This window comes from Trichosurus vulpecula, chromosome 2, assembly GCF_011100635.1.
Source record: "Trichosurus vulpecula isolate mTriVul1 chromosome 2, mTriVul1.pri, whole genome shotgun sequence".
In the NCBI taxonomy this organism is placed as follows: Eukaryota; Metazoa; Chordata; class Mammalia; order Diprotodontia; family Phalangeridae; genus Trichosurus; species Trichosurus vulpecula.
This window is the reverse complement of record NC_050574.1, coordinates 442,121,496-442,147,692: the sequence shown is the minus strand read 5'-3', so window position 1 is coordinate 442,147,692 and position 26,197 is coordinate 442,121,496. Positions and strand designations below refer to the sequence as shown.

Sequence of the window (26,197 nt, the reverse complement as noted above, 5' to 3'; positions counted from 1 at the left end):
TTTGAACACTTGTGGGGCTTGTTCTCTATCTCTTTAAAATTTCAGCCTATCATTCTAGCCTGTTGAGAGTTTTTTAGATATTGACTGTTACATAGCATGCTAGATATCCCTAATGGCGATAGCTGCCTAGTATTTGTGAAAATGCATCTGTAAATTAACAATGACATTAAAATCCTTCATTTTTTTTCCTTGCAGATACCGAAACTTTCGCACATTTACATCTCCTCGCCCGACCCAGTTTTCTTGTGTGGCTGTGGATTCCAGTGGTGAAATTGTTACTGCTGGGTCTCAGGATTCCTTTGAAATCTTTATATGGTCTATGCAGACTGGTAGACTCTTAGATGTAAGGAACAGAACTTAACGTATAACATACCCTTGACACTGAAGCACTATGTGAGATATGGTTTTTTTTGGTTTTGAGGAGGGAGTGGTTGTAAATGAACAATAACATACCTACCTCTTGTCAGTATTACCTCACTTTCAACAGAGAGAGCAACATTAGAATGGCAAGAGGGAATTCTTTGCTCTCATTCCTCTTGTCTGGTAGTATGGAAAAGGCAAAATTTCAGAAAATTCTGATGTTTTTAATGGCTCCTAACCTGTAGGTAAACACAGCATATTTTATTTTTATTAACTACCTAATTTTCTGTGAAGCTTCCCCAGATGGAATTAGGATGTACTGTCATTTTGGAGGCTTAAGGACAAAATAAAGAAAGAAAGGAGGGGGAGGGCACGGAAAGAGAGAGAGGATGAGAATAAGAATGAAAAATGGAGAAATGAGTATATGAGAGAAGAAATTGTGTGGCTTCCCAGGAAGCCAAAAAGAATTATATTTCTAAATATGAATATATCCATGGTTAAATCACACAGGGGATTAGAATTAAATATGCTTGTCACATTACCCTCTTCTCTTACTATCTGTTTCCCTTTTCTTTGTAAATGAAAAATTCTTTAGGTTTTATCAGGCCATGAGGGCCCCATCAGCAGTCTGTGTTTTAACCCAATGAAGTCCATCCTTGCTAGTGCTTCTTGGGATAAGACAGTGAGATTGTGGGACATGTTTGATAGCTGGAGAACCAAGGAAACATTAAATTTAACCTCGGATGGTAAGTTTTATCTTATTTCATGTCTCAGTAAACCACAAGAGTACATAATGGGAGGAGGTTCAGGTTTGTGACTTTAATTTGTAAGATTTTTTCACTGATCATATTTTTTCAGACTATGCTTTTCTTTTGTTGTTTTAGTTTTGTTTTTTGAGGGGTGGTGGTGGTATTCCAGAGGGGTCAGAAAGTTGGTTTGTGAAGGCTGGGGCACAACCACATGCTTTAATTGTCAATATTATCTCTGCTTTAAATACCTTTTAGAAATAAATATAAGTGGATAGTGGTCAGTACTATCCAAATATAGGCTGTGTTTTGGTTTTAGGCTTTGGTCCTTTTCTTGGTTTTCTGTTCTGTATTTGAGCAGCATTGAGAAAAAGAAAGTGACCACAAGTGACAACCCATAATGCTCTCTGTCTGCTTTTGAATGTTGCTAATCAGTTTTGCCTTGGATACTGAAGCATCACTTAAACCTCACACCCTTGGTGCGAATCACCCAAGTTCCTTCATTACCTATAAGTATTCTGTTATCATGGCCTCTTGGTTCTTCATAGCATCTTCCTACTCTAGACCAGGCTCTGATCATCCCAACATCTGGTTTGTCTTCTTTGTCTGTTCCCTGGTCTCTGTTCTTCCATTCTGTCCTGCACTTTGCTATCTAAGAGAGAAAAAAGTTCAGCAAAACTGTTTAAGTTCAACTTTATATACAATGTTCTCCACTGCAAAGAAGAGCCAAGTTTGGTCATTATAATTATTATCATTTATTATAATATATTATAGCTCAGGGTTCTTTTCCCCTCTTTGCATTTTTGTAGTCGTATATATTATTTTCCTGGTTCTCAGCTTGCATGTTTTCTTTCCCACGCTGCTCCTTATTAAATATATTCATTTCTTCCTACAGAACAGTAAACATTTCATTAAATTTAATTGTCACCATTTGTTTGGCAATTCTCAGTTAAAGGACGTGTATTTACTTACAAGTTCCTTACTGCCGCATACGTAGAAGTGGAATATTTGGGTCAAAGCCCTCAGGGTGCACACATTTTTATGGGAAACATGCAGCAGATAAGTTTACTGTACTCTTAGGAGGGAGGTTAAGGAAACTACCTAGGTGTGCTTTAGGAAAAATTCGAGGCTTATATAGAAACAAATTATAACAGACTGTTTCCTCAGCAGAGAGCATGATGGGTGTGGACCCTGGTTCTGAGTTTGCGTTCTCTGTCTTTTCAGCTCTAGCAGTGACTTTTCGGCCAGATGGTGTTGAGCTGGCGGTGGCCACGTTGAATTCACAGATCTCTTTCTGGGATCATGAAAATGCTGTACAGACAGGGTCTATTGAGTGCAGGCATGACCTGAAAGTGGGCCGGAAGGAGCTGGACAAGATAACAGCCAAGCATGCAGCCAAGGGAAAGTAAGTTATCCTTGCCTGGAGGCTGGTAATGGAAACGGAGATCTAGAATGCGGTCAGGGTCCTGATGTGCTGGTTTGTGGAAGTCAGTGTTTATCTAAGGGAAAGGATGCTGAACTCGGAGTTAGGAGATAACCTGCGTCAGAATCCTGGCTCCTACACTTGTTAACTATTATATGACTGTGCACAAGCCACTTTGCTGAGTGTTTATTTCCTCATCTGTAAAATGGGGATAATATGTGTAATATCCACCTCACAGTTTTATGAGGAAAGCTCACCTTAAAGTACTATGTAAAATTGAACTATTATTTGTAGTAAATGGTTTTAAGTGGCCAAGTCAGTGATTTACAGCCATTCTTCTATTTCTGAGGGCAAGGAAAAAATTATAGTTTTATTTTGAAAATGTGATTTCTGTTTTCTTTGCTTTATGAATTAAAAAAAAATGTGCTGCATTTTGGCATAGATGGAGCTTGGGTTCTTCGAAGTATACTTAAATTCCAGTCTCTCTCATTTTAAGTGTGATGGAGTGAAAGATCTTTGGACTTGCAGTCAGGGACCTGGGTCCTAGGCTTGGCTCTGTAACTAAGAGAATGACTTTGGCAAGTAACTTGCACTTCCTAGGTTTTAGTTTCCTCCTCTTAAAGGGAAGGGAGTGGGTTGATGATCTTTAAAGTCCCTTTTATCTCTATTGTGATTTTAAAGGTTGGTGATGTGCATCATTATAATCACCTGAACAGACAAGTTAGAAAACTGAATCGGTCTTGGAGAAAAGTTTAACAGCCTACTCATTTTTCCCTGCCTCCTCATACTCTCTTAGCTCTAAGAAGCTAAGAAAAAAAAGTATAGATATGAAGATAATGTCAGCCATTGATGTGTCAATAATGTGTCAATGTGTGGTATAAAATCTCCAGAGGATTTAAAACAAATAGAAATCCTCTCAGTTTTTAGCTTCCACTTTGCCCTCTGTCAAAGCCACTAACCAAGCAAAGTTCAGATTACTGCCTCCTTTTGTTGTTCCTTCTGACATTCTCATAGGATATGATTAATGAATAATAAAGTGCTGAAGAGATTGACAAAAATGCACTGGACCTGAAGTAGATAGTTTAACTTCATTTCAAAAAACATCTAGTGACTCAGCTTCTGATTTTATTTGGGTCCAGTCTAATTTTTATCAGTCCCCAGATTATGGTTTGGGAGAAGGAAGAGTAAGCTAAGTAAGTGAGCTTATGTCAAATGCATAGTAGTGCATTTCTAGTAACGTTCTCTTGCTAGCTAATAGCTACTTCTTTTTGAAATAGCGAAGGACTTGATTAGTGGATTGATGAGGAAGGGGATCCCTTGCATTCTTTATCCCACCCTACTTCATTTTCTAGTTATATTTAATTAAAGTTGTTATTTTGCCTTTTGGAAGAAGGTCCAGCTCTTAATTTCTTTATATTGTGGATACAGATAATACGTACTTGACTGGATACATCTATAGTTGAGTTAGTCATTTAGCATGTATTAAGTATCTCCTGTGTGTTGGTCCTTGTGCTAAGCACTGAGGAGGCAAAGCAAAAGACAGTCCATGCTTTCAAAGAGCTTGTAATCTGTGGGGGAGATAATATGTATATAAACAGCTGTGAACAAACAAGATAGCTACAGGATAAATGAGAGATAATCAACAGAGGGATGGCACTGAGGTGAAGAATGTTGGGGAATGGCTTCTTGTAGAAGATGGACAAGCTGAGATTTGAAAGCAGTCAGGGAAGCAAAAAGGGAAAGATGAGGAAGGAGAGGATTCTCAACATGGGGGTGTAGGCGGTAAAAGTGCCCCATCAAGAGTTGGAGTGTCTTGTCCAGTGCAGAGGCATGAAGGTGGTGGGGCGGGGGGCGGGGGGGTGGCAGGGAGAAAGTGTGTGAGAGAGACAGAGAAAGAGAGATATCTTGTTGAGGAACAGAGAGAAGGCTAGATAGCAGAGAAGCCTCAGTGGGCCTTGAGGGACTGGCAGAAATGAAAGTGAGGGCAGCACATGCTCACACCCTCAGAAGGGGCAAAGCATGGGGCATGTTTGGGCAATGGATTTGAACATTTGTTTTTAAATCTTTGATTTGTGGTCTTTGTCTTTTCTAAAAGTTTTATTTTTCAGAAGATTCCACTGGTCCAGAGGAAGGAACAGTACAATAATTTAAAGAATTTCTCTCTCTCCTTTCTTTAGATCTTTCACCACTCTGTGTTATTCAGCAGATGGCCAGTGTATTCTGGCAGGAGGGATGTCCAAGTTTGTTTGTATTTATCACATTAAAGAACAGATTCTCATGAAGAAGTTTGAAATATCCTGTAATTACTCCTTGGATGCAATGGAGGTAAGCCAGAGGGGGGAAAAGGCTATAGTCTTCATTGTCCCTGGTGTGGTTATTGTGGTCAGGCACATTCACCCTATGTGGCAACAAAATCACTTAGGCGCAGGTTTACAGAGAATACTTAAACAACTGGTATTTACCACATTAGTTTGAAAATAGATTGCTTATGTCTTATACATGGTGTTCGAATTCCATTGGAGCCCCAATATGGGAGTAATATTTCCTGACCCATGATTTTTTTTTCTGGTTACTTATAGATAAGGTATCTGGACAGGGAAGGGAAGGGGGAGAACATTCAGTTCCCCATATTCATTGAGCATCCCTTCTATGTGAATTGTCAAGTTACTTAGGTATGCTTCTATTTCATAAATGGGATTAATGATGCTTATGCTATCTAGCTCCTAGCATTTTTTGCTTTGAAAACTTTACCATATACATGGTGTTGTTAGTAAAATCAAGTCAATAAACATTTATTAAGCTGCTTCTAAGTCACTGGTGTTAAGGGAAATGCTTCTTGCAGAAGATGATATTTTAGCTGAGACTTGAAGCTTCCTTCAAGTTGGGGAGACAGACGAGTAGGGGGAGCATTCCAGACATGAGGAGATAGCCAGGGAAAATGTCCAGAGTTGGGAGATGGTAAAAGAAAATTGGAAAGTTAGGGAGGAGTCAGGTTATGAAGGGCTTTGTCCTGGAGTTGCTAGGGAGCCACTGCAGTTTATCGAATAGGGGCGGGAGTGGAGGTAACATGGTCAGACCTGTCCTGTAGGAAGATCAGTTTGATAGCTAAATGAAGGATAGGTTGCAGTGGAGGGAGGCCTGAGGCAGGGAGCCCAACCCAGAGGGAGACCACCTCCCTGGTTATGTGGGGATCAAATGACATAATGTATATAACACATTTTTTAGCCCTTTAGAGCGGATGTGTCACACACATGGCCCGCAACACTCCTGAGTGTGGCTCAAACCAGATTAAAATGTCATTGGGAAATACTTAACAAAATACGTAAAAGAACTATGATTTCACCCATTCTATACTTTAGTCTTCATGAATTGTGATGATCCAAATAAAGCCATCTGTTAATGAGTCTTTCAGAACTTTGGTAATTGGATCCTTGATCAACAGACCTATATTGTGGCACATGTTCCATACTTGGAGCCTTTGCAGCTTATGAAGCCTTTCCAGACTACGTGCTTCACTGGTGTAGCCTTTGAAAGCCGGGTTACCTCCATGCCAAGATAAGCCTTTAGTGTAAAATTCAGAGTAAGCCTTTGGTATAAAATTAAACATCTGTGGGATTTAAAAAAATAAGTGAAATGAAAGTGTGCTTTGTTAGAGAAATTAGGAGTGAAGTTACAGGGTGAGGGAATCCTGTACATTTAGAGAAGTACTTTGTTTTGCATTGAGGAATTCTTCAGAGACTAAATGACCGCTTATTTTGACTAATTGGAGAGGAGATTCACACTGCATATGAAGTTAAGACTAGATAACCTCTAAGGTCCTTTTCAGCTGTGAGATGAGTCTGTGAGACACCCACATCTTCTAGGGATTACACCCACATTCTTGTAGGTGATTCGTTGGATTCTATTATTTCCTGTTACTGCAACTTGAGACATGATGGCTTTTGTCTCTTTTCTGTAAAGGAATTTTTGGATCGCAGGAGAATAACTGAATTTGGAAATCTGGCATTGATTGATCAAGATGCTGGTGATGAAGAAGGCATTGCTGTGGCATTGCCAGGCGTGAGAAAAGGTAAAAGTCTTGGGAACCTAAGGTTCCTGTAAGCACCCTCCTTTTTATGCTGGATCAGAGTCGCTTATAAAATACATCTATTTGTTGATGTACATCCTGGGCTGTAGTTTTAAGACTAATAACAGTACGTTATACTTGCATGTATTTGGAGGCAGCATGGCTTTGTGGATAGTGTTGGGCTTGGAGTTTGGGGTCAGGAGACCCAGATTCAAATCCTGTCTCTGAGTCTGGCCAAGTTGTTTAGCCTGTTTATGACTCAAGAAGCTAAGCTACTAAATCATAGATAGTTGCCATCTTTAATGTTAGAGAACATTCCTACTCCAGGAATTCCCCACGCTGTTGAACCAACATTTTTATAGCTTTCAAATAATTTCATCCACATCATGGTGCTTACGATAGTGCTGAGATGGGCATGTAGTTCATTCTTAAGAATATGCGTTGGTTGACAAGACTCTGGAGAGGTAAATAAGGTAATTACCTATATTTTCCAGATAAGAATAGACTTTACTAGTGGCATGGCTAGTTTATGACAGATTTTGGACTGGAACTGCCTGAGGCAACTATTGACCATCTTTTTTGGAATTCCATGAAAGACTTGCCTTGGCTACTGATGATGGAAACCAGCAGAACTTGTGTGTCATACTCATTTTGGTTTGGGTCATATAAGCCTGGCAGTCCAAAGTCAAGATTTTAGGGACCTTGGAGATCACTTACTGAGGGGAGCAACTGGTGGTTCAATGTATACAGCACCAGGCCTGGGGTCAGGAAGACCTGAGTTCAGACCTGGCCTCATATACTTCCTTTCTGTGGGACCCTGGGTAAGCCACTTAACATCTGTCTGTCTCAGTTTCCTCAAGTGTAAAATGGGGATAATAATAGCACCTACCTTCCCACGATCGTTGCGAGATGCAGAAGTGATCGTATTTGTAAAGTGCGTAGCCCGGGGCTTGGCACATGGTGCGCTGTGAATGTGAATTGCTGTTATTAGTCTAGCCTAATGAAAGTTGAGGTCCCCTTCATGATCACCTGGGACTCGGAGCACAAGTGCCACTTCTAAGGCCTACTTCTTAGTTATTTAGTTGTTGGAGGGGTGGGGTAGTAGTCTGTCGTTTTTCATGTATTGTAATTTTAAAAATAGAATTCCAGAGCATTCAGTGTCTGTAGGTTATATGTCGTAAGATGTCATTATACATGACTGAAACAGTCACAAATTCAGTAATATGCAGGATAAACAGGATCTAAGGCCTTTATTCTAGGCCTTTGTTACCTCCCTGTGTAGTGCCTATTACTTGCAAGGCGTCTTGCTTTTTGTGGTGTGGCATGTATTTACTTTGTCAGTGCTAGGAAAAGTTTAAACTCTGTGGTCTGCTTTGAATTGAATAAGCCAGAGTTCAATTGAACCTAATTGGTGCTGCAGGATTCAAGATGGGCATGCCTTACTCTGTTAAAAATAACAACACAATCCTGAATATTTACATTTGCTTTTCACAAATCAGAACTTAATGTTCTAAACATATTATATAGGGAATCAGAAGAATACAGATTCGAGAAATGTAATTTCTGTGGGCATTTTCATGTGTCTCTAGACACTGAGTTTCCCGATTAGATAAATACTTTTGATGTTGTTGTTTGCTGGCCTAGTAAAGATACCATTTTGAGCGTGGGTCCCTGTACTGTGGCCCCAGCTGCCAGAAAAAGTGGCAGGATCCTTTTTCCTTTTCCCCAACTTTGCCTTTTCTGTTGTGTTAACGTTTGTCCTCCTTCTAATTTTTGTATAAGACCTTCTCTAGTAATCAGCTTTGATAATTACGTACATTTTTGTCTGAATGTAAGCCACACCTCTACTACAGATAATTCTCTTTTGAAGGGAAAAGAATAAACAGTATGTGTTTATACACTGAAAATTAATTTTTAAAAATTACTACATTAAAATCCATTTTGGGGAAACCTTCCCCCACCCCCCAAAGCAAAAGTAAATTTTTTGCTCTACAAAATTAAAGTCAAGCTAGTGGGGAAATTTAAAATGATGAACCAATGTAGAAATTTGGACTTGTGCAAGTTGAAAAGCTTAACACAGTTAGGCCATTCTCATCATTGTCTCTATCCCCACACACTCCATCACTCCGTGTAATCAACTTCCTCCTTCAAGCATTTCCATCCTAGGACACTGAGCTGCTTGACCCAAAACAGTAGCCTCTGCTAGGGGTCCTTTCTCTATAAAAATGAAGTGTGAAGCAGAGCCTGGGCTGCAAAGAAAGGACACACCGTTTGAGCAAAGGGATGCATAGGGATAAGCACAGGGAGAAAAGGTGGATGAATGTTGGTGTCAGGACCAAACCTCTGTCGCTTTCTGGGATTCAGGCAGAGAGAGATGGAAGAAGTCACTTGGAACATGCAAATGGGAAGGATCTGAAACCCTTACCTGGCTGCAACAGCAAGGACCTCTGACACAGACTCTTAGAATTTGATGTTGTTGCTCTGACCAGTGAGATTTAAACTGTATCTTTACTGCTGGGATTGTGCTTGCAAGCATCACTCATATCTCCTTTTTGTTCAGTCGTTTCAGCTTTATCCAACTCCTTGTGACCCCATTTGGGGTTTTCTTGGCAAAGATACTGGAGTGGTTTTCCATTTCCTTCTTCATCTGATTTTACAGATGAGGAAACTGAGGCAAACAGGGTTAAGTGACTTGCCCAGGGTCACATAGCAGTGAGACTGGATTTGAATTCAGGTCTTCCTGACTCCAGCTCCAGTGTTCTATTCATTGCACCACCTACCTGAGCACTTGTGTCTTATGCCATCCATGTTTAAGAGAAAAATGGAGTCTGGTTCAGACTAATGAAGTCATTCAAGCCACTTCTTACCTGCCCCTAGCCATCAATTTAAATATGAGAAGTTAGAGTAATTGGGAGTGTTGCTCAGTAACTGAAATGATTTTATTTTCTTTGCAGGTGACTTTAGTTCTCGGCGTTTTAAGCCTGAAATCAGGGTGACTTCCCTTCACTTTTCTCCCACAGGTAGGAATGTATAAGATGTTTTTCTAGCAGTAGGATAATGACTTTGATTGAATCTTTGAGACTGTAAATCCCCCATAAGTCACAGATAACTTTTAATAGATGTTCGTTAGAAGTACCTGCTGTGTACAAAACAGTATGCTAGATGTTGGAAATGATAGAAAGATTAAATAAGGTTTTATTCCTGTCTGTACTTTTGGAGCTCATAATCTAGTATGGCTGGTACACAGGCAGGCTTAATACAAACTAAAGCACATTAAGTGTATAAGAGAGTTACAAACCAAGTGGTAGCCAAGATTTAGAGTGAAGGAGAGGGTCATTACTGAATGGGATGAGGAGGAGAAGGCTTCATGGATAGATGACCTTTGATCTGGGTATTTAGGATTTTAAAAGGTGGAATTATGGGAGTTGTGTGAGCAGAGGTGTGGATGTGGAAGAAAATATCCTGAAACATGGGATATTGACCTGGGACTCTGGGGGAAACTGGGAGGAGTGAAGGGTGGTGGAAAATACTGTGAAATAAGATTGGAAAAGAGGTTATTGAAAACCATTTGAAATTGTCTGCATCTTGATGGGAGGGTAGAGGGCCTTCCTTTAATGCCAGGTTAAAGAGAAGAACTTAAACTTCATTCAGTAGGTAACCAAAAGTCATTACAGGATTTCGAGCAGAGCACTGAGGATTAGATCCGTGCCCAAGAAGGATTGTCTGGTGGGACTGTGGAAGGTGGATTGGAGTGCAGAGGGCATGGAGCTAGCTAACCCATGTCCCACAATTCTGGTTATTAAGAGTAAGGGATGTCTCCCACTTCCCAGGCAAGGGGCAGCCTGAGCTTTATAGCACTGAGCAGAGAGACAGGAGGAAGCAGGTGGCTAGCCCAAATCATGTAACGTGTAGTTGAATAGGAGGCAGCCACACTGCTCTGAACAGAAGCACTGTTTTGACCACTAAGAAACTGAAGGCACCTGAAACTGAGAATGTTCTGCCCCAACGCTTCCTGATGGTTAGAAAGCTTCCACCTTCTCTTTTTGCCCAGTCTGAGAGATACGGAATCCCCAGCTGTAAAGCACCCTCTTCTCCAACCCTTTCTGTCCATTTTCTCATCCTCATCCTCATCCACCTCAACCCTAACCCTCCAGTGTTTCATTTTAGCTCTGGGCCCCTTTCCCCTGTCACTTCTGGGATTTCCATTGCATAATTAACAAACTTCTTTTTATTTTAGGCCTCTTCCTCATGTGCTCCTTCTGTCTTCTGACATGCACAGAGACTTGCTTCCCTCCATAGGACTCTGCATCTCTGCCTTTTCTTCCCAGCACCAACTGTATCTTCCGTCATGAGTCCTGCCATACTGGTCCTCAAGGGAAAGTTGGGGCGTTCCTTGCTGCCCATGGCCATTTCCAAATTCCTCTTCTGCCACCATCACTCAGCTGCCTCCCTCCGTTCATTCTACCCAAATTTATCACCTGCTCCAGAGGCCAGTGTTTGTTATCTACTGGTCTGCAGGCCTCTTTCCTTTGTCAAGGAGTTAGGTCCCTGGCCCACAGCCTTCCTCTCTAGCACAACTCCTGCCTTTGTACTGGGGGACTTGAACGCCTTGATTCCCTAACCTCCCAGTTGCTCTACTCATCACCTCCCATGAAGTATTCTACTCTAGTTCAGCCACACACTAGGATTATCCCACCCTTGATCTTGTCATCGTTTACAACTGTTCACTTTGATGATCAAGAGTGCCAAGTCTAAAATTCCTTTAGCCAGTCATTGCCTGTCATTCCGTCTTTCCCTGTGCTTTACTCCCTGTAAACCTATTCTCTGTCCCTTCTGTGACACTCCACTTATCAATACTTTCCCAGGCTGTTACTCCTGCTGTGGCTTTATTTTGCTTCCTTCCCAGGCTCTCATCTCTAAACTTTGTTCTACTCTCAGATGTTTTGCTCCCACGTCCTGTTTATGCCTTGCCAAACCCCAACCTTGGCTTACTTTTACCGTCTACCTTTTTTCCTGCCCATCTGCTGCATGGAGGTAGAGAAAGTCATGTTGGCTGGTTCATTTTTGTGTTCATGTTATCTAATCCCAATTGGACCACAATCCTTTTATTCTTCCTTAATTGATTCTCCATCTCAGATTCCCTGCCCTCCTTCCTCTCCAGTCATCACTGAGGATTTTGCCTTATACTTGACTAAGAAACGGAGACCCTATGTTTCCTCTTTTCCCCTCCTCCTCTTTTCATATCACTCATGTCTTTCTCCTCTGTCTCTTTCACTCCAGTCTCTGATGGTGAGGTGGCCCTTTTCCTTACCAAGGCCAACTGTTTTTCCTTTACACCTCCTTTTTTCTCCAGCAAATTTACCCCATAATCAGCTCTTCTCTGACCCTTATCTTTAGGCTCTCCCTATATACTGGATCCTTCCCTGCTACCTACACACACATTCAAGTCTCCCATCCTTAAAAAAAATAATAATTGTTTTAGGGCCTACCTTTCCTTCAAGCTCTCATTTTATACTTTTCTTCTCCTCAGCAAAACTTCTAGGAAAAAACTACAACTGTTGCCACCACTTCCTCTCCTCTCTTTTCAGCTGTTTATAATCTGTCTTTTGACTTCATATTTCAACTCAAGCTGCTCTCTTAAAGGTTATCAGTGATCTTTTAATTGTCAGATTCTATGTCCTTTTCTCAATCGTCATCATTTACCACTCAGTAGCTTTTGACACTGCCAGCCACCTTATCTTCTTGGAGATTCTCTTCCCTTTGGGTTTTTATGACACTGCTCTCCTAGTTCTCCCCCTGTCTGTCTCTCTGCTCCCTCTCAGTCTCCTCTGTTGAATTAGCATTCCTGTCATGCTCTGGGCCCTTGAGCCCCCTTTTCTTCTCTCAGGAGTTTCTCTTCTTGATGAACTTATCAAGTCCCATGGATTCAATTATTATCTCTGTGCTGATGACTCCCAGAGCTCTCCTGAGCTCCAGTCCTGCATTACCAGCTCCCTCTTGGACATTGTGAACTGTGTGTCCTGCAGGCATGTCAAGCTCAACATATCCAAAATAGGACTCATTTTCTTTTACTCCCCCCAGCCCCGCCTTCACCTCTAATTCATCCCTCTTCCAAAATGTCAAGGTTCCCTAGTTCTGTTGAAGGCACCGTTATCTTTAGTCACGTCACTCTGTCATTTTTGATTCCTCAGGCTCCCCACATATCTAGTGACTCGTCAAATCTTGTCATTTCTTCCTTAATAACATTTCTTACATCTGTTGTCTTCTGCCCAGCAGGTCCTCATCACCTCTTGCCCTGACTTTCATTAGCCTCCTATTTTGCCACCTCAAATCTCTTCCCTTTCCCAGTCTGTCTTCCTTCCATAGTGATATAAAGTATAGGTCTGACTGTTACTCCCTTCTGTCCTTCAGTCACAAACTATGTTCTTGGCAGTGTGCTAGGCACTGGTGACACAAAGACAAAAATGGCACTGTCCCTGCCCTCAGGAAACTTCTATTCCATCTAGCAAATAATGTAAGTATGTAAGTATGTACAAAATAGATACAAGGCATTTCGTCTCTTTCCTGAACTCCTTAGCAGCTGAGGGGATTGAGAGGATCCAGAAAGTTTTTATGCAAAAGATAATATTTGAACTGAGCTCTGGAGGAATTTAGGTATTCTATGAGGTGGAAATACAGAGGGGAAGTGGATTCCAGGCAAGGGGCAAAGCCCAGGGCAAAGACCTTGAGATGGAAGATTGAATGTTTTATGTATGAAGAACAAGAAGAAAGCCATTTTGGCTGGACTGTAGTGTATGTGATGGGCAGTAATGTATAAAGAGCCTGGAAAGATCAGTTGGAGTCAGAGTGACTCCCCTCTGCCTCTTGGGGAGACTACAAAGCCAGGTTCCAACCTACCCTTTCAGACTCTTCACATACTCCACATATCAGCCAAGATGGACTGCTCTTGTTCCTCTTCTGCATTTGTTCTCTGCCTTCCATGACTGTTAGGTCCTCTCTCCTTATCTCTGCCTCTTAGAATTCCTAGATTCCTTCATAGCTTAAATGCCCTCTCCTATGTGAGGCCTGCTCTGATTCTGTTGGTTTGCCTCAAGATTTTAGCTTTTATGTCTACCTCCTCACTCTCTCATATGAAGAAAAAATTTCAACTCAATAAATAGGAATGCCTATTGGTTTTGATTATCTTGGTATTTCCTTGAAGGAAGAAAGGGATGGAATTTTTTTTTAGTCTTAAAATTTTGGTTACTAATTTACATTGTTGTAATAAATACTTCCTTCTGTACATCTAGCACCTAATTATTCATTGAGATCAGTTTTTTTCAAACTTTCAGTATGTAACAGGATATTCACATTTGTAGGTGGTAGTAAGCGCTGGGTATTGGACATTTCGGTTTTGTACTGTAGTTCCGAGGATAGAGGTTGTATGGTATAAAAATATTTTTCTGTGGACTCAATCAACAATTATTTATTAAGTGCTTAATTAACATTCCAAAATTGTTTTAAATTCTAATTTTGGAATGATTGTAAATGGCCACGTTAAAACCATCTTTTATGTCATTATGTCCTTGGTCCCCAACAAATTGTAATGCGATTCCAGATCAGTGCTTGTCATTGGTAGTTTTCATCCCCGTATGAACTGCATATAAGGAAAATTTTTCAATTTTTATCTTTTTCCTTGGTAGAATCTTGTGACTTAAAAGTTCCTTATCCTGATTTTTTTTCTGGACTAGAATAGGGAAGTCCTACCTAAATGCAGAATACCATAGAAACTGAACCTTTAGGATATTGAGTAGCCAGTGTGTGTGTTTTGGACCATACTTCAAAGATCATTAATTTTATCAATGTGTATTCTCCAGCAGTTCCACACTTCTAGAACTTAGACTATCTTTGAAAGTTTCTGTGACCTACACATTCATCAAGGCAGCCAACCTGAGTTTGTTATGGGCAGTGGACAGTAGACATAGTCTGTTACCACACCTGTGCTTGAGACTTTTTCATCTTGTTAGGACTTGACAAGTTATCTGGCTTCTAGCCTGTCATAAATTATATGTGGGTAGTAACTGTCATCAAGGCCTTTGCCTTGTACTGCTGAACCTCTCTGAACTATTTTCTATTTGGGAATTTAGTGGACTCCTTCCTTCCCTAGGGCGATGCTGGGCAGCCACCACCACTGAAGGCCTTCTCATCTACTCTCTTGACTCTGGGCTAGTCTTCGATCCATTTGAACTGGACATCAGCATCACCCCCAGCAGTGTACGTGCCACGTTGAGACAGAAGGAATTCACAAAGGCAATAATGATGGCCTTTCGATTAAATGAGAAGAAGTTGATCCAAGAGGTCCTTGAATCAGTCCCCAGTCGTGAAAGTAAGCAACAAGCTTAAACGCCTAGTTTTCATCATTAAAGGCCTTGACTAAAAATCTGTAGAATGCTATGGAATGAGTGTCATAAGGGATAGAAAATTATGTGTAAGCTTAAAATTGTTGTTGCTTCTGGACTCTCATGTGTGAGTAATGTCAAGGTAAGCTGTCATTGCAGTCATTTATTAATGTGGAGAAAAGAAATTAGCTGTACTATTTTTTTTAATTCTCCCTTCAGTTTTTCACTTTTCAGCTGATTTTAAAAGTTAAATTCAGTGAACGTTTGCTAAACCATAAATGATCAGAACTAACGTTTGGTTTTCTTTGGAATGAGGAATTGAAATGGATGATTATTTTCTTCTAATCTGAGTTTTTCAGAGAATTAATATTAGCCTTTTCTTTCCCTCTTCCTGCAGTTGAGGTTATTGCATCATCGCTTCCTGAATTGTATGTAGAAAAAGTACTTGAATTTTTAGCCTCAGCCTTTGAGATATCCCATCACTTAGAGTTTTATCTCATTTGGACCCAGCAATTACTCATGTTGCATGGCCCAAAATTGAAATTGAGGTAAGTATGTGCACCTCCGTAATACTTCTTCACTCAGCCACCACCCTAGTTCAGACCCTTATCACCTCTCGCTTGGACTAGTGTAATAGCCCGTTAATCCGGTCTTGCTTCTTCAAGTCTCCATAACAATCTGTCCTCTGCACTGCTACCAAAATGAATAAGTCTAACCATGTTCCCCTAGTCATTCTACTCAGTAAACTTCAGTGCCTTCCTATATAAACTCTATTTGGTTCTCTCTCTCTCTCTCTCTTTTTCTCTGTATGTATATGTGTATACACATACACTACATATAAACTTTTCACAGCCTTATACTTTGTATGTAAACTCTTCACAGCCTTGTGCCTTCCTATCCAGTCTTTCACATTGCTACCCTTCCTGCATCCATAGCCCAGCCACACTGTATGACTTGGTGCTCCTCACATATGATGCTCCATCTTTGTCTATGTGCCTTTGTATGGACTTGTCTCCCCTTCCTAGAATGCTGTCCTTCCTCAACTCAGCCTCTTAGAATTTCTGTCCTTTAAGACTCAGCTCAAACACCGCCCTCTTTAGGAAGTCTTTCCTGGTTCTCTGAACTGCCAGTGCCTTCCTAAGATCATCTTCCATCTGCTCTGTATATATCCTGTAAAGCCTATTTAATATGTATTGTCTCTTCCATTAGAATGTAAGCTTTTTGGAAGGCCTTTATTTTCACTTTTTAAAAAAAATATCCTCAGCACTCAGCACATAGCTAAGCCTGGCACATAGTTAAGTACTTAATAAATGTTTTTTAACTGTGTCTAAAGAGACAACTTACATAATGGATAGGGCTGTGGCCTTGGAATCGGCAAGACCTAGATTTGAATCCTACCTTAGACCAAAGCAAGCTGTAGGGGCCCTGGGCGAGTTACTTAATCTTAGTGTCCATGGCTGTAAAATGGGGGTGATGATAATATCACCTACCTCATTGGGTAGATGTGAGGATCAGATGAGATGTATGCAATACATTTTGCAGGTCTTTGGAGTAGAAGTGTAACACATGTGGCCTGCAGCATTCCTGAGTGTGGCCTGAACCTGATTAAAATGTAATTGGGAAATATTTAACAAAATACATAAAAATATAATAGGCCATAGATAATGTTAATTTGATGTTTTTGAAGTCAATATTTAGCCTTGAGGGATCCTTATGTATGATTTAGTGGCCCCATTTCTGTTTAACACTGCTGCAGAGGTGCTGTATGGCATTCTACAAATGTCAGCTATTCTTACTTATGAAGTCATGGCAAAATTGCTCAAAATTCACCAGAATTTATTAGTGCCAGTTAATAAGGTGCTCTGTTTGGTCCACGTATCTCTAAAGGCACATGGAAAAATCACACGTAAGTTAAAAAATGACTAAATAAAGGTCACCTGGAGTATTTGTTAACATCCAGTGTTTCTTCCTTTTCAGAGCAGGAAAATTGTTGGCCTTAATTCAGTTTCTTCAAAAGAGTATTCAGCGTCACTTCGATGATGTTTCTAAACTGTACGTACATACTGCTACCATTTGTTACTGACTCTTTTTAATCAATATGATCAAATGGCTAGCAGTTCCTATTGGGTGGAAATCTGAGACTCCAGAATCCTGATCCTTGATCTTAAGAGACATGGGGTCAGGGATCTTATTTAATTTACTTTAAATTAGGATGATAGCCCTCGTCCCACGCTACATGTGTACCTTTCCCTATCGTGTTTCTATGATTATTGCTTTAATTTCTGGTCCTCCTTGAAGACCTCAAAAAGATCAGTCTCCTTTCTCCCACAGCAAGGCATTGGTGGGGAAATGAATGAAATGTGTATGTATTGTTTTTTTAATGGGACTTTTTTTTTTAAACAAAAATCACCTGGCAGAAATGGTTAAGGAGTATGGATCTTGAGGGAAATGTTATCTAGGGCTTCCTGTAGGATTATAACTATATCATTTCTTTCAACAGCTGTGACTGGAATTGCTATAATATTAAATATGCGCTGGGGGTTTCCCAACAACGGGGTGTGAAACGGCCTTCAGAACCCTTAGGAAGCAATGAAGACTCAGACTTGGAATCTGCCAGTTTACAGCTGATGAAGGAAGAAGAAGAGATGCAAATGTAGCAGCAGTATTTTCTGCAGCTGTATCATATTTAATTCTTCTATTTGGGGTAAGACCCACCCAAAAGAGAAGACATAATTTTGTAGTGATTTTTCACTGGCACTACATGGCCCTTATAGTGGCTTCATTTTGTTTATGTTCTAGTATCAGAAATTAATGGACACGAAGGACAAAACTTGAGGGCTTTGGGAATATTGTCTGACTGCTTTTCTTAATAGAATAACAATCACGAGTCTCTCATTCTGAAAGTAAAATCACATTATGATGGATGGAGCTTTGCTATTAAACAGACTGATTTTTTTTTTTTTAGAAATAAAAGAGTCCAACTCTTTCATTTTATATATTTGAAAACTGAGGCCCGGAGGACTATGATATCTGATTTGCTATTACACATATCTATCTTAGACTGTTTTCCAAAAATCCATCTTATATTTCTAAGAATGTTTATTATTAAAACCACAAGAATGTGGTTATGACTCAGTTTTCAACTTTATCATGGACCCACAACATTAAAGCTGATAATACTTTATGATATGTAACCAAGTTTGGCTATGGAAAGTTTTTTTTTTTTTTTTGATGCTAGGAATTGGTTAATTTGGAAACTTAAGATGAGGAAATGGAAAAGACAAAGGCATTGTGATGTAGTAAGAAAAAAAAGAACACTGGATTTGGAGTCAGAAGACCTGGGTTTTTAAGATTTTGACTGTGACTGCCTCTGTGACCTTGGGTGGGTTACTTAACCACTTAATGTGAAATGAGGAGGTTGGATTGGATAATTTTTAAGTTTTCATCCTGCTCTAGAGCTAACATCCTAAATTGACTCAGTGAACATTAAGTTCCCTGAAAACAATTGCCCTCTAAATAAATACTGGGACTCTACCTTTGCATAATCTGCCTTGTATGTATGTGTGTTTTTCTTTTCGAACTCATTAGGAGGATTTGATTCTTCAATGTTGTTTTAAGATGTATTCTTATAGAGATATTTTTAGATTATCCATGTTAAAATAATTACAGAACTGGGGCTTTGAAAACATTTAAAAACTTAATCCATAGTGTTGGGGTTAGAATTCAAGTGGCAGGCTGAAGGGTACACCACATAATCAGGATTAGAGCGGTGATGGCTTGTTGGGGTGAGGTCAGGGGAAAAAAAATTTCATTATCTCAGATGTTACTTGGTTTATTCTATGTAGCTAATAGAAACACAGAAGTCATAGAAAAGAGTGTTGAGGCAGGAGCACAGGCCTTCTCGGAAAACTAATCAATCAGTGGTTTTTGTGACCAGGAGTTTTGCAAACCTAAAAACTAAAAATCTGTTCAGTAACAACCTGGAGGAAGTAAGTACGCTGGTAAACTAGAATTAAATCCTTTTAGTTTATGGGAATCACATGTTACTGCTGAGAAGATCTTCACAATTAACTAGTTTTCTTTTTACCATGAATATAATGCCAGCCAACAATATATTGGGACTGGCAATGCAAGCTTAGTATACATGAATACAAGTGTAGATCAAGAGAGGTAATCGTTTCACTGTAACCTATGTGTAGAGTATTCTTACAGTTCTGTATGCTGCCTTATAAAAAGGAGTGTAGTCTAGTAGATAAAATGTTGGACTTAGAACTTTTTTTTTGACTTGTTGCTCATGAATTGAATATCAGTGAGGCAGAGTTGTGTGAAGTCAGCCTCACTCTCAGTCTTTTTTTTTTTCTTGTCTTGAACGTAGGAAAATTTGAGTTCAACTTCTAAAACCATTTTGTAGCTGTGTAACCCTGGACAAATCACTTAACCTTCCTGAGACTTACTTTCCTTATCTGTAAAATGAAAATGGTAGCACCTACTGAATGATGTGAGGATCAGATAAGATAATATATATAAGTGCTGTGGACACATTAATTTGCTATTATTAAATGGAACTCCTCTAAAGGAGGAAAACCAAGATGGTGAAGAGTCTGTAAATTATGTCACATTAGGAATGGCTGAAGGAACTAGATATGTGTTAGAAGTAATATGATAGCTGTTTTCAATGATACTTTGAGGGTTGGCATGTGGAAGATTGCTTTGTGTTCTCCAGGGAAGAAATAGTGATAAGAAATGGGAAATTTTAAGAAAAGGATTTTCTAACAATGGAATTCCACAAATTAAACATTTGGTGGTTATGAGCAGTACTATCTTGAAGCAGAAGGTGTGGAGGGTAAAACCAGTTTAAAGGAAACTTGCCTATATAATCAGCTAAGCAAAATCATCCCCAAGTACACTAAAGGATAAAAATTGGGGGATGACTACACACAAGAAAAATGGAAAAAACTGGCAAAAACCATTTTGAACAAACTTTTCTCCATTAAGGACAGTGAAACCCCCACCACACTTGGATCCTAACATTGTCCCAGAAGCACCCATGGAAGAGATGGAAATGGCACCAAAGATTGAATATAAATGAGAAAGCATTTGTATTAAGTGCTTACTATGTGCCAAGCATGATGCTAAGCACCAGGGATACATATAGAAAAAGCAAGACATTCCCTGTTCTTAAGGTGTTCACATTAATTGGGAGAGACAACACATAAAAAAAAAGTTTGGCAGGAAGTGTTGGTGACGTCTGGAACTAGCCTACTAGGGCAAATTGCTAAATTGTCGTTCCTGGCTTTTATACTTCAGATATCAGCAAACACTACAAATTAGGGCTCGATTTATTATTTTGTTGGTTAACTAGGCTAAAGAAAATGATGGAGAAAATGTTAATGCAGATTAAATTTAATAGTGTGTCTTGAGTACAGTTTTTTTTTTGGAGACCTGGTTGTTAAACATTTACCAGCACATTCTTGACTGCAGGGCAGATGGAGAGAACAAAAGGTCTCGTGGAACTCATGGCATGGCCCAGTAGTCCTTGGGTTATATTAAGGTCAGGTAACAGTGCTGAGGAATGGGAAGGTGAAGAGGTAACACCAGAGATAAAGACTTTAGGATGCCGTGTCAGAACAGATGGTAAGGCCTGGTGGTCCTCCCATGTTATTGGAGGGAATGGAGTTGACTCATTTAAGCCCTGCATGTAGTCAAGCACCCTAGACCAGCACTTCTTAAACTGTGGGTTGTGACCCCACAAATTTGGCAGCAGTAAAAGGTTTCTAAATGTGCAATAATCAAAAATTAATTAAAAATCAAACGTGGTGAAGCCAAGGTGTTTCTGGTAGCGCTTGCTTGTGCAACTTCTCTGTGGCATTGGTTCTGAACACAAAGCATGCACACTTTGCATGGCATGTGCCCTTAGGCCGCAGAATGACAGCTAACTTGCTGAAATGTAAATGGGTCATCAAGAGTGGAAAAAGTTTAAGAAGTAGTGCCCTAGACAATGGAGATAGATTAGGAGGGTGGTGGCGAGCCTTCCCTCAGCCTGGCTATCCCTGGGAAAGGGGGCAGTAAGGGAAGGAAGAAGGAGTAGGACATCTTCAGTGGTGGTGGGTCTTCCTACTGCTATCTGGATTGTAACAATTATAGATAGGTCTATATTGTTTTTTTCCGGCTTTTACTTCATTTTGAGAGATTATAGATTTACACAAGGTCACTAGATCATTTTAAAGATTCCTTTTTGTTTGTTAAATATTTCCCAATTACATTTGAAAAACATTTTGACACTCATTTTTTTAAAATGTTGAGTTCAAGTTAGACTTCTGGGAGCCAAGATGGCAGAGTAACCAGTAAGCTGCCATAACTCTCCCATTTTCACCTCCAAACAACCATAAAATAGCCCCCCAAAACAAATCCTGGAGCACCAGGACCAGCAGAAATATGTGGAGAAAAAATCTTAGCCCAATAAACTTGGAAGCTCAATGGGAAATGGTTATCTCACTTGGTTAAAAGGGGGAGAGCAAAGTCCAGGACAAGAAGCATCCTCAGCAAACCAGCAGGTGATCCTGAGCCCCAGTGCAGTGGAGCAGGGAAACGCCAACATTAGTACCCCCCATATGCCTAGCACAGCCAGAGGAATGGGTGGACTCCAGCTCTGAGAACCACCACTGCTTCAGCATATAGCATAGCCCCATCGGCCTCAGCACATGCCTGACACCACTATTAGGACCCTGCTGGTAAGCTGCTAGACCCTCAGCCTCTGGCACTGCCAGCCACCCCCAACCCTACTCCCTCAGCATGGCACCCGACAGGAGGGTCCCCTGGGGCCTCAGGGCAACATCATTGTAGCACCAGGTAAACAGCTAGGGCCTGTAGCCCCTGGAACAAGAAGCCTGAAACAATGTCCCTTCCACTCTGGGATCAGAGCTTAAATTTAAAAGAAAGGATAAAGGCCAAAAAAGATGAGCAAAGAACAACAACAAAAAAGAATCTGACCGTAGAAAGATGGTGACGGGGAAGATCAAGACGCAAACTCAGAAGAGGATAACAATGTCAAAACACCCATGGGCAAAGCTGCAAAGAAAAACAGGAAGTGGTCTCAAGCCCAAGAAAGAACTCATGGGAGAGCTCAAAAAAGGAGCTTAAAAATCATATAAGAGAGGCCTAAGAAAAATTGGGAAAAGAAATGAGGGTGATGTAGGAGAATTATAAAAAAAGAATCAGCTTGGAAAAAGAAAACAACTCCTTAAAAAGTAGAATTGGCCAAATGGAAAAGGAGATACAAAAATCTGCCGAAGAAAACAGCTCCTTAAAAAGTGCAATTGGTCAAATGGAAACGGGAGTACAAAAGCTAACAAAACAACTCCTTAAAAGTTAGAATTGGGCAAATGGAAACTAATGGCTCTATGAGATATCAAGAATCAATCAAATAAATTCAAAAGAATGAAAAAATAGAAGAAAATGTAAAATACCTCATGGAAAAACAACTAACCTGGAAAATAGATCTAGGCGAGACAATGTCAGAATCATTGGACTACCTGAAAGCTGTAATCAAAAGGAGGACCTGTACAGCATCTTTCTAGAAATCATCAAGGAAAACTACCCTAATTTCTGGAACCAGAGGTCAAAATAGGCATTGAAAAATAGGCACCTCAGGAAAGAGATCCCAAAATAAATGTTGAATTCCAAATTCCTTCCTTTCCATCCTTCCCCCACCTCTTGAGAAGGCAAACAATATGATATCGATTATACATGCAAAACATGTTTCCATAAAATCCAAGAAAAATAAAGTTAAAAAAAAGTATGCTTTGATCAGCATTCAGCATTCATCAGTTCTCTCTCTGGAGATGTATAGCATTTTTCATCCTGGGTCCTTTGGAATTGTCTTGGATCATTGTCTTGATCAGAATAGCCAAAGCTTTCACAGTTGAAATTAATTTCTTTTCAATCCCCTCACTTTACACATGAGGAAATGAGCCTAGAACATTAATTGATATGCCCAAGATGATATTGAGTGGTAGAGCTAGGTTGGAACCTAGTTCTTTTTGAGTTGTTAGATTGAGTAATCATTCCACCATACCACTGTACCAAACCTCACTGCTCTAGGAGGAGTCTCTTTCATCATTCACAACATAGAATCACCACACTCTACATATTATAACAAGCCTTCCACCACCACTCAGCATTCTCCCCTTTGATGTTCCCTGCATCCATATATAGAAACTTGTACCATTTTTGATTAGCACTCACACCTCCCTTATCTTCAGTTTCTCCTTCTCTAGTGCCTGCATAGTTGCTCGGGTCTTTATCCTTAAAAAAAATCAAACCCAAAATTTTTGCTGTGTTGCTCTCTTCCCTTTGCTGTTGAACTTTTAGAAAGGCTACATGTGTTGCAGCCATTTCCTACCAACCCACTCTTATAACACCTTTCAATCTGGCTTCTAATGGCAGTACCAGTGAAACTACATTCTTAAAGGTTATCAGACATCTCTTTTTTAAAAAGTAAATTTTTTAAATCCTTTTTTTTATATCACCTATTTTTCTGAAAGTATCTCTTCTTTTCCTCTCCTAGAACACTATCCCATATAAAGAATTAAAAAAGGAGGGAAAGAAGTTCAGCAAAACTAACAAAAAAAATTGCACTGTGCCACACCCATAGTGTATCCATGAGAAGGAGGTGACCTCATACATCTAATTGGGCCAAGTTTGGTCATAATTTCATAATATTAATGTGCTTTTTTTGGGGGAAGTTATTGTATATTTTTTCTTTTTTAAAAAGTAAGCTTATATTGATGTTTTTTACATCGCCATAGTTTTCGCTAGTATCCTTCCCCCCTCCTAAATAGTTATATGTGCATATTACATATATGTACATTCATATATATGTAGAACCATCCTATGTAACAGTACTTTTTTAAAGAAAAAAAGGAAAAATTCAGCACAAACTATATATCGACACACTGGAAAGGTCTGGAAATGTGCAATATGCAACAGCTATAGCCTTTCCATCTCCTTGAAGAGGTGCCTTGGGAGTGTCCTCTCACATGCTTATTTATAATTTTGCAACATTGACTTTTGATGTGTGTGTGTGGGGGGGCGGTTCTTTCCATTTGCATTGTAGTTATGGTATAGATAGTTTTCTTGGCTCTGCTTATTTCACTCTGCATCCATTCATATAGATTTTTCTGTGCTTCTCTGTATTGCATTACACACATCATTTCTCAGTGCAGTAATATTCCACTACACTTTTGTACCACAATTTGTTTAGACATTTCCTAGCTGATGAGCATCTACGTTGTTTCTAATTCTATGCTATTGCCAAAAAAAAAAAAATGTTGACATAAATATTTTGAGTGCGAGAATTTCTTATCATCCACTTACTTGGGGTAACAGCTGAGTGGACACTTCAGTCACTTTGTTTGCATCATTCCAAATTGCTTTGCAGATTGTGCGGACTAGCTCACAGCTCCACCAACAATGTATTAATGTGTCCCATCTTTTAATACTCCCGTCAACATTAACTGTTCTCGTCTTTTGTTGGTCTTAGCCAGTTCGTTAGGAGATGAGACTTCAAGAATTGTTTGATTTCAGTTTTCTTATTAGTGATGTAGAGCATTTTTTCATATTTATAGTTTGCAATTCTTTGAGAACTGTTTGTTTACATCCTTTGTCCACTTATCTAATGGGGAGTGGGAATATTTCTTAATTGTTAAATCTAATTGCATTTTCTCATCCTCTGACCCTCTTGTAGCTTTTGACATTGTCAACGCTGTCTTGTCCTGAACACTTTCTTTTGGCTTCCAGGACACTTTTCTCCTGGTTCCTTTACACTCTGATCATTCATTCTCCTTCGTTCTGGTTCATTATCCATCTTAATTAATTAAGATTAATTAATTAATTAATTAATTGCCCCCTTAAGTCTGGGTTTCCCTTGAATCACTCCTCTGGGGCTTCTCCTTTCTCTAGTGCTCTCATCCACGTCCATTGATTCAATTAATACATGATTCTGGGGCAGCTAGGTGGCACAGTGAGTAGAGCACCGGCCCTGGAGTCAGGAGGACCTGAGTTCAAATCCGGCCTCAGACGATTACGCTTGACATATTAGCTGTGTGACCTTGGGCAATTGCCCTGCTTTCCCCCTCCAAAAAAAAATTAACACATGATTCCAAAATCTACATATCCAGCCTTGGTCACTTTCCTGAACTCCAGTCTTAAACCTTCATCTGTTTCCTGAACATCATTCGGGTGTTTCTCCAACCAGGGTCAACCTATCCAAAGAACGGAACAATAATCTTTGCCCCCCATCACTGCCACCATCACCTCAGCCATTCAAGTATTAAATCCCACCGTTATTAACTATGTTGCATGCATTGTCCAAAGAAGTCACTTTATCGTTAATTTTACCTAATTTTTTTATTTTGTTGCAAGAGACTTCTCAGGGAGTGGAAGCAATCCGCAAATGTTTGTAATGTTAAAAACAAAACGGAAATTAAACTTTGGAAAAAAGTTTTATCGGGGTATGAGGGTTGTTTTAGGCAATTAACGTAGAAGGAATGTTGCAGGTTGGCCCGTAGGGACTTTCAAGGTTTGCAATATTTTCCTTGCTACGGTTCTTCCAGCCGCTAGAGGGCACCAGACAGTAATTGTTTTTATCTCTTCTGCCCCTCCCCCCCCCCATCACTCAAAAGCTTTGGCCCCGCTTCCACCGGAAAGGCGGTGCCTTCTCGCCTCTGAATTAGCCAAGCTCTTGAGCGGCCTGTTCCCAGGCTTGCTTAGCTCACGTGACTTATCCGCCCGAAGGGGCGGAAGTAAAGGTCACGTGGCGCTGCGCCCCGCAACTCCTGGAACTGCCTCAGCTCTGCCTTCGGATCGCCGCTGCGCGGGCGACAGCAGCCCCGGCTATGTTCTCTGTGGGGTCCGCGGCGGCCTGCAGGCCGGTGTTCACCGCCTGTCTGCCCTGGCTGAGGGCCGGCGGGCAGCGGCTCCTTCCCCTCGCCGCCTTTCACGGCTCCGCACGGTGTCCCGGCCCCAAAGTGGCTGTCGTGAGTAAGGCGGGCCGGCGGGCTGCCCCCGCACAGGGGAGGATGGGCCGTGGCCCGCGAGCTCCGGGGCAGCGGTGGCCGCTGTGGCCCCTCCAGCGTAGCCTCGGCCAAGGACTGGGCCCAGTCCCGCCTTTGGTCCCGGCCAGCTTCTGACCTTGGGCAAGCCGCCCCCCTTCCCCGGGCCTCCG

The 26,197-nt window shown here is 40.5% G+C and overlaps 2 protein-coding genes across 2 annotated transcripts in view; both read left to right on the top strand.

Annotated features, from left to right (window-relative positions):
* PWP2 (PWP2 small subunit processome component) overlaps positions 1–18,518 on the top strand; it is a 40,812-nt gene extending 22,294 nt beyond the window's left edge. The window contains exons 12-21 of the mRNA XM_036747080.1: positions 196–343; positions 956–1,106; positions 2,331–2,511; positions 4,707–4,854; positions 6,490–6,598; positions 9,550–9,615; positions 14,742–14,960; positions 15,371–15,521; positions 16,951–17,025; positions 17,474–18,518. Of these exons, the coding sequence (XP_036602975.1) occupies positions 196–343; positions 956–1,106; positions 2,331–2,511; positions 4,707–4,854; positions 6,490–6,598; positions 9,550–9,615; positions 14,742–14,960; positions 15,371–15,521; positions 16,951–17,025; positions 17,474–17,630 (1,405 nt within the window). The 3' untranslated portion in view covers positions 17,631–18,518. The remainder of the gene's footprint in view (positions 1–195; positions 344–955; positions 1,107–2,330; positions 2,512–4,706; positions 4,855–6,489; positions 6,599–9,549; positions 9,616–14,741; positions 14,961–15,370; positions 15,522–16,950; positions 17,026–17,473) is intronic.
* A 7,240-nt stretch (positions 18,519–25,758) lies between these two features.
* The window catches only part of GATD3A (glutamine amidotransferase like class 1 domain containing 3A), a 31,150-nt gene continuing 30,711 nt past the window's right edge, over positions 25,759–26,197 (top strand). Inside the window, exon 1 of the mRNA XM_036745172.1 lies at positions 25,759–26,009. Coding sequence (XP_036601067.1) covers positions 25,869–26,009 — 141 coding nt within the window. The 5' untranslated portion in view covers positions 25,759–25,868. The remainder of the gene's footprint in view (positions 26,010–26,197) is intronic.